The sequence below is a fragment of the Sinocyclocheilus rhinocerous genome, unplaced genomic scaffold (genome assembly GCF_001515625.1).
Source record: "Sinocyclocheilus rhinocerous isolate Xijiao unplaced genomic scaffold, SAMN03320098_v1.1 scaffold1035, whole genome shotgun sequence".
In the NCBI taxonomy this organism is placed as follows: domain Eukaryota; kingdom Metazoa; phylum Chordata; class Actinopteri; order Cypriniformes; family Cyprinidae; genus Sinocyclocheilus; species Sinocyclocheilus rhinocerous.
Genome location: NW_015628318.1, coordinates 178,710 through 187,783, shown reverse-complemented (window position 1 = coordinate 187,783; position 9,074 = coordinate 178,710). Strand labels below are relative to the sequence as shown.

Genomic DNA, 9,074 nt, shown 5'->3' with positions numbered 1-9,074 from the left:
ATAAAAAAGTGCGCTTTGATTTTTGAATGGCAAAGACGTGCTCACCCACAGACATTCACAGGTTCATTTTGAGGTATTAGCAAAACAACAAAGCTAATGCTTTTCACGGAACTTACGTAATTACCCATTATACATTGTGATATAGCCTGCTTCGTTGGTCCGTTAGATCAGATTGCTTTCTCACTACAACCGAACCGCTCCAGAGTTCGTTTTCAATCGAGCCGAGACCACCTCGTTCAGGCGATCTCGGACCGATTGTTTTGGCGCGGATCCGGGCGCGATTGCCGTGTTCACATATGCCCAAACGAACCGAGCTAAGGGGGGAAACGCACCAGGTTCCGAAACAACGGGCCAGGTGTGAAAGCACCCTAAGACTTTTACTCAAGTAATATTCTAAACGGTTACTTCAACTTCTACCAAAGTAATTTTCTGGTAAGATATCTGTACTTTTACTTGAGTATGGCTTTCAGGTACTTTATACACCACTGCATATTAGCCTCATAATGATGAATACGTACATGGCACTGTAGTATGATTTCATTGTTTTATCTCATTATTATGAACATCCCTGTATATACCCAATTTTATATTATGTTCATGTTAAAGGTACTGTAAGTGATTTAATGCAACATCAGTCCAAAAATATCCCAATGACTGTATTAAGCATCCTGAAATATCAGATATGTCTCTATGCCTGAGACTCTGTAAACTGCAAAAATTTGATTTTCTTTTTTGTTTAGCAAATCAAAGGACTCACACATGTGCCTTTTTTGCACTAATTAGTTGGTCCACAAGGTGGCAACACTTTCCCAGGCTATTGTTTCACAGTCTAAAAAAAGAAACAGGTGAGATGGAATGACAACAACAAACTAATGGAGACGGCAACAACAATAGATGACCCTGTTTACCAGCGATTGTGTGAGAGGGTTAAGAGATCTCCACAACTTTAGGTTAAATGTGTACAAAGGCAATTTTATTGGTCATAACTTCTGGAGAGAAATAGGTGTGATGTGAATTTCGCCATCATCACAGTACACACATGGCCCGACTTTTGAGTCTAGTAAACCATAAAGCTATTTGCGCTACATATGAGTTTGTTTAATATTATGATGATGAATGAAAATAATATAACAAATACAGTTTGCAATATCAAGCAGTATAACGGACTGTTTTTGTACCGCTCTTAGGTTAAGCTGGATACTCCCAGCTTTAGTCTAAGTTCCAGAACAGCTAACATCACTTACAGCTCCTTTAAAATTTAATTTGAAAGGACAAAAGGAGGTACAGAAATAAGCAGAAAGCTACAAACATATAAAAAAAGAGAACTGTGGGACATACAGTAGGTTATGAAACAAAAGAAAACAGAAACAATGGAAGAAGTAAAACAATGGAAAGAAAGTTCAAGTACGAAAAGTTCATTTAAATGAAACCAATTTGAGACAGTACTGTGAAATGGGAGACCTTCCATTGACAGCCTAGTTCACATAAGGCCAGCGTCACTATCATAGACCCATAATAGCTTAACAGCAATTGATTGATGGCTCACTGGATGATTAGATGATCAAATGAGGATAAATGTTTTCACTTATCCAAATGTCAGCACAAGAGCTTTACAAGAAGATGTGCCATCTTGCTCCCATCAGAAAGTACAAATTGTTTGTCCGACCCACAGCAACATCTGGAATGGTCAATGTAAAATGTGTTTGTCTCATTCTAAGAGAGCTAAAAAAAAAAAAAAAAGAAAGACACTCTGAAACCACAAGCCACAAGGCCCTCAGACACATGGGATCAAATCTTGTTCATCCCTCTTACAATTTGAGATCAAACTAAATAAATCCATCAATCTCAAAGACATCTCTCCTTTCACGTTTCAGGAATTTTAGTTGCGCTAAACATGACATCTGTCGTCATTATAACACCACTGTTGTATAACCCATTATGTTAGCAACACATTCAAACATGGTGGTTCTACAACAGTCATCTAGAAAGATAAATACGTCTTGGCTAGTTTTAGGCAGAACTAGCTCTTTGAAATGTTATCGCAGCCACAGTATAAATCTAAAGATATACTGTACGAGTTTTAAGGGAGGTTCATGTCTCAAAGCAGCTGCGACTCATCGGTTCTGTGGGCGTCTGCTGAGCCGCTGATGTTTTGTACAGATTCCTTTCACTGCTTTGTATAGAGAAAGAGATATGTGTGGTTTGTTATGTCCGCACATGTTTGTTTGTGATTTTGCGTGTGAGCGGGTGAATGTGTGTGTTTTGGATGGACGTGGGTGTGTGTGTACATCTATAAATGAGGAACATCTGAAGAGCCCTGCTGGTGGAGTGTGTTTATTCCACCCCCTGAGGCTCAGAGCAGTATTGTGCTCAGATGCTGGAATAAGGGGGATTTTAAGGGGATAGACCTGGCAACTCTAAACAGATTTAGTTTCAAAGCTCTGCCCCAAGCGCCCTCTGTCTTTCGATCACCACACACACTCACACACACACACACGCGCATATAAAGCTCATTAAGCAGATATAGTTGCCTCAGGAGTATCTTTGATCAGTCAGTAAATTAATGACACTCAAACCATCATATACGCTGTGGGGAATGCAGTAAATGGTACCAAATACATTTTTTTAATTATATCTATATATTTTTAATTTTTTTTCACAGATGAAGTGTAAGTTATCTAAGTAGCAGAAAAGCTAGAAAGATTAATTATTACCTTTATTTACTATTCCAGATTATTTACTCATTTACACTACATTACACCAAATACACAAAATAATGTTCTTTTTAGCAGCATCATATGACCCCTTTAAAAAAAATCTAAAAAGCTTCCAGTATACAAAAGCATCTGAAAAGTATCATAAAAGTGGTTCAAAGTGTCCATTAAAATCAGTTATTAATTTAATAAAATTATTAATTAATTTATTTTAACAGATCAATCAATTTAAAATGATCAGACAACACTTCTTTCATGAACAAACCAATAAGACAGATAGATCTTTCAGTAAAAATTGTTAATTTCTATCATTTAAATTCAAAATTCAAAAGAGTAATACGGACAAAAGTGTCTCTGAATTTAAAAGAACTATATAAACACATTTTATGGTACTTTTCGGGTGCTTTGCATCCTTTTTGAAGCTTGAAAGCTCCAGTATAGAAAACTCTATCGAAATCTATCACTTTGCAAGTAAGGTTGTGATATTAAGTAAATGTATCAAATTATCTCTTTTGCTCTTTGAAGAACTTGGCCCTTTGTGATTAAGAGTCCTAAGAAATACAGCAACCTCTCCTTCACGGAGGCCATGGACAAATACAAGTGGACAAGGAAGAGAGGGAAAGCATTCAACGACATTGTACGCAAACTCTCCATGAACGTTCGCTGCTCCAAGATCGGCCAAGATGAGTGGTCGGTGAGTGATTTTGATTACACAGGGGTCTGTACCATATTCTTTTATTTTCTATACATGCATATGCGAATAAATGCATCCTTGGTGAGCATGACAGATTTCTTACTGACCTCAAATGTTTGAACTGTAATGTAGCTTATCCACATCAGAAAGCTGATTCAAGTTCTTCTTTCTCACTCTATTAGATGCAAGGGGTGATCATCTCTCCTCCAGAGCTGAAGTCAGAGCAGACGTCGGCTGCTGTCGTGGCCTGTAGGAATGTCTCAGAGATTCAGTGTGGACGCTCCCTCGCTCTGCTCCTCACTGCATGTCTTTTGCTCATTCTACAGACCTGCTTACACCTCTAATGTCTGTAATCTCAGCCTCCACGCCCACTCATAAACATACATACAGCAGGTTCCCATCAGGCCTAGTGTTTCCCAGAAACAGTGATGCTCAAGATTTACATCACTCTTACTTAGCCTAAATCAATTTGATCACTAACACTGATCACAACTGTGCTGTATTCATGTAGGATGTAGGCAGCATGCATGCTTCACGTGGAATATCCTTGGTTAGCAGATACTGCGGTCTTGACAGCCTTCTCTAACAAATGCCTCACCATAGTTGTAAATCTTGATAATCTCACCACATGTTTGAAATAGACTGTCACACTCCAGTACACCACAATTTATGTCTTGTGGGTTAAAGGGATAGTCCACCCAAAAATTAACATTTTGTCATAATTTACTCATTCTCATGTCATTCCAGTTCTGTATGGCATTATTCTGTGGAACACCAAAAAAATTGTATTGGTGTTTATTTTTGTATATTCATTTAAAGTCAATGAGTTCCACTGTTGTGTTGTACCCCATTGACTTTCATTTTACGAACAAAAACAGTCAAAACTTCTTTATGAGCACTGTCATGCAGTCTTCCCCAGAAGTGGTGTAAATTTTTCAATACATTCCTCTAAGTCGCACTGGTAGTTTTATTAAAAGTAAAAAAAAAAAGTGAAAAATGCTTTTAAAAAGTCACTGTCTAACACATGCAAATGCATTCAGCCCAGAGCTCTGCGAATTGTGTTCCTCTCATTATAAGCTAAATATGTGTTTCATAAAGGAATGCTGGCATTATATTCAAAACCATTACATTTTATATGCTGTCTATGTCTTTTTAAGCAATACATTTTTATTCCTTGTAAATATTTAGAGACTTATTACTGTATTTGTAGCAGGAGTTTTTAATGAAAATAGTAATGGCATTTTATATTACACATGTATGTTAGGTAAACATGTTTAGTGTTTCTTCGCATTATTTAATTTAGTTTAGTTGCTTGTTTGCTTTTAAGGTTTTGTTCATCCGAAAATGAAAATTATTCTTTCATATAATAAAAAAAGGAGAACATTTTACGAATGTTGAATGTCTTAAACAGGCTCTTCTTCAAGACTAGAACTAGTTAGGATGTATTTCACAGTTAAAGTGGAGATCAAAATTAGAAAACAACCTACAATTTCCTAAATTTCAAGGTCATTGCTTAGTCCTATTTGAAGTTATCCTAACAGGAGCAGAAGGGCATGTTTCATAAATTAATTGTATTCTGAAGCACAGTATAAAAAACCTTAATGAAATATTTTAAAAAGAACTGATCAAAATTAGAGAACACTTACAGATACCTACAAATTATTGGTGTTAATCTGGCACCTGTTGCAAATTTCCTTAATTATGACAAACCCTATAGCATTCCTTTAATTTTCACTGAGATTGTAAGATGGCGGGCCATGGTGACAGAAATCCTGCAACAGGAGGTGGTCCAGACTCTAGATGAAGGCCAAAGGGATGACCCTTTCAGCCACTGCAAGAGAAGTTTGTCATTCCAAATCTGTGATTTCTCGAATATTGCAGGTTTACAATGACACCAATTCATTCAAATTCCCCAATAAGGCTGGTCGTCTATGTAAGAAAAATGAATGAGAAGACAGCACAATTTGGAGACTCTCAATGGGGAATTGGTTCAACACTGCAGCTGGAATTGCTTGCCAGTTCAGCGATGAACAGGGTACGGATCTGTCTCAGCACGTTTAAGAGAATTTAAACTGAGAGCCCACTCTGCAGTGACCAAGCCTTTACTGAGGAGAATGTTGTGTGGAGAGAGGAGAACTGGTCCAAGGTTCACATTAGTGATGAGAGCAAGTTTAATTTATTTGGGTCTGATGGCAAACATTATGTTCGTCGTCAAACTGGGGAAAGATGGAGGAGAAATTGTCATGCTTTGGGAGATGTTTTCTTCAGCAGGGGTTGGGTCTCTTATACACCTTCATGTCAGGGTGAATGCAAATGTTTATCAGAAACTCCTTCAGCAACATGCAGTTTTTTCGCTGCAAGCATCTCCCAATCAGCCAGCAATTATCATGTAAGACAATACTCCTGTCACACTGCAGAATGGGTAAAGCAGTTCCTTGAAGCAGAAAACATTGAAATAATGAAATGGTCGGGCCAGTGTCCTGATCTAAACCCAACTGAAATTCTCTGGAAAATCATTGGTAACAAAGTTATGGTTAAGAAACCTACTACAGTCACTGAACTGTGGAAGAGAGTAGAAGAGTGGACTAAGATCACACTAGAGCTGTGTGAGAAACTAGTGATGTCCTGCAGCTGCAGATGTGCTGAAGTCATTCAAAGCAAGGTCCTCTACACTTCCTACTAATATCTGACAGCTGTAACCCTCCAAAATTTTAATTGTAATCTTCTATGCTACAGCGGTTACTGTTAACTTTGATCACTGTGTTTTACACAAAATAAAGGTTTTTGTTGAAAAGCCTTGTAAATTTTGTTGAACATTAGTAGAACAGTGGTATACCTACAGTTGATACTCCTTCAAATTTGGAGCCATGAAAATTGAGTATTTAGTATTTATAGATTGTCAAGTATTTATAGATTGTTCTCTAATTTCATCTCCACTGTATTTGAGATGGTGAAGTTGAAGCTGAAGGGATGTGATTGTTCTGAAGGCTCGCAGTAGATTTATCCAGTGTTACAGCGGGGTACTGTAAGCCCACTGTTACCGCCTGGGAGTCCCTGGTACAGCACGGAACATCTCTTGTTAAGGCCTCCAGGCTCTCTCACTCTCACACACACCAACACAGCAAAAATGTGCCAATGTGTGCTCGAGAATGCCACAGACCGGTGTCCTTCCCTCAGTCTCTCATTCCTAACTCTTTCCAACCAGCCCCAAGATGTTCTTCAAGAGCGGTAAGATTTGTTATTTGTTTACTGTTTCCAGCTTAGCCCATGATGGCTCTAATGAAGGGCTAGTTGTGTTGAAAAGATGACTGTACCACAATTGACAACCTGAGAATGAAAGAGGGAGGGAGAGGAAGTATGATCTCACTTCTTTTTCTTTCTCTTCCAAAGAATGTCTTTTATACCTCATGCCTTTTATGTTGGTGTGTTTAGGCATATGGGAAACAGCAGCCAGGCATCATGGGTCTTAATAGTTAACGGCCTGCTATAGGAGGTTGCGGTCATAGCAGAGTTTAGGAGAGGAAGTCACTGATGTAATACAAGTACAATAGCCTTTGGTTTGGGACTACACTTCTTATTCTTGTCAGCTGGAGCCGTGAAAAGAGTTTTTGTGACTGAGACTTTCCAGGCTTTGGTGTGGGAAAACCGATATTCATCAGTTTAGCCATATCACAGGAACCACAGATGCTTAGATGGTGTCCAAAATCTCAACTAATGTAAAGAAACAAGAATTAAAAGACTGAATTTTTAAACATGTACAGTATTTGTGGTTGAGTTATTGTTTGTACTGTGGCCTAAACTGAGTTATATAAAGTAGAGAGGATTAGTTGAAGAAGTCATGTTTGGGAGTCTAACAGTCTGAGCTGAACTTTTAACTGAGGTTTAGATTCTTGTAATGGAACATCACAGACAGTTGAGGCTGGAGCCGTGAAAAGAGTTTTTGTGACTGAGACTTTCCAGGCTTTGGTGTGGGAAAACCGATATTCATCAGTTTAGCCATATCACAGGAACCACAGATGCTTAGACGGTGTCCAAAATCTCAACTAATGTAAAGAAACAAGGATTAAAAGACAGGATTTTTTTTAATATGTACAGTATTTGTGGTTGGGATATTGTTTGTATTGTGGCCTGAACTGGGTTATATAAAGTAGAGAGACTTGAAAAATTCATGTTTGGGAGTCTAGTAGTCTAACAGTTTGTGCTGAACTTTAACTGAAGTTTAGATTCTTGTAATGGAACATCACAGACAGTTGAGAATATGGCAGGGTAACGAGAAAGCTAACACATCCTGTACTGCCAAGACAACTTCCTGTTGGTTTTGTTTCCATTTTGACTAAGGTAAATATATATATATATATATATATAAAATAATTTTATATAAAACTTTGCTGACCTCTATGGTTTTAAAAATGCATGTCCTGCCAACTGTTTGGCTTGAAAACATTTTGTAACATTAATGTTGTTGACGTTATTATTGATAAATTCTTAATATTTTTAATTATGTAAACGACTGAAAACCTGACGTGAGATTTTGGGGCATTTTGTGTTGCTTCACGGTATTTCAGATCATTCCCATAATAGCCAGCAGAGGGCAGTGTTTGCTCATTCCCATAATAGCCAGCAGAGGGCAGTGTTTGCCAGGGATGGAAATTACTTACTGGTTCCTTTCAGTAACAGTGATCTCTAAACACAGAGACGTTCTCGTCTGATTTGGAGAATAGTTAAAAGTGTTTACTAGTGTTTACAGCCTCATGTTTCTAGTATGTTTTATGTATAAACCTATATTGACATGATACTTTCTTAATATAAAAAAAGGTTCCACTGTGTTTTTTGGACATGATACCATGGTTTGGACATTTACCATGATATTGTTTAAGTATGTTGGTGTAACATTTGAATACAATGGTATATAAATAGTACTATTCTATTTTTTTTTATTGCTATCTTAAATGGCACATGTCCAAAAAACATGTTAGTACTAATAGCAAGTTGATTTAAATATTGAAAGATTGTTCAATGGTTTTCTGACATATGCACAAAGTCTGCCTTTTATTAGTTTGCTTGTAACATCTGCGTCATTTAAAGTAATGTTTTTGTTCCATTAAAAGTCCTTTGCTAAAGTACTCTTGTAAATGGCAAATCCCATCTGCTCCTTTAGTACATTCTGTCCCCGCTCATGCACTTTTTTATTCTGCCAGTAATTCATGTCGCTGAAACTCATTATAACCAGATAAAAATATTCTCTATGTCACTTTAAGGTTCAACTATGTTACAAAATAGTCGAAGCATTACTGGAATTCATCCCAGAACGACAAATGACTAAGACTGTTTGCTTAAAATAGATGTCATATTCATTCAACATCCTCAGAAGCTTATAACACACAATTAGATTTATATAAATATTATATGACTTTGGAATGAGGAGCTTTGAGGCACTGCACATGCTCCAAACTACTGTCGCTGAGGTAAAACCCACTGTTTGTCTCCCAATCTTGGTTTCCTCATTAGGAGTTTGAGGTCAGCGTTTAGAATGTACCCAGAGTACTGTAGTCTGGGAGCACGCTGACCTAAATATTCCTCTATAGACCTAAAACCAAACTTTTACTGTTTTCCAGTAAATGGTCCTGTTGAGAGAGAGAAAAAAGACCTTAAACCAGCCTAATTAG

The 9,074-nt window shown here is 37.5% G+C and overlaps 1 protein-coding gene across 1 annotated transcript in view; it reads left to right on the top strand.

Annotated features, from left to right (window-relative positions):
• Positions 1-4,153, top strand: part of moxd1 (monooxygenase, DBH-like 1) — a 20,117-nt gene extending 15,964 nt beyond the window's left edge. Inside the window, exons 11-12 of the mRNA XM_016548877.1 lie at positions 3,240-3,408; positions 3,591-4,153. Of these exons, the coding sequence (XP_016404363.1) occupies positions 3,240-3,408; positions 3,591-3,752 (331 nt within the window). The 3' untranslated portion in view covers positions 3,753-4,153. The remainder of the gene's footprint in view (positions 1-3,239; positions 3,409-3,590) is intronic.
• The last annotated feature ends 4,921 nt before the right edge of the window (positions 4,154-9,074 follow it).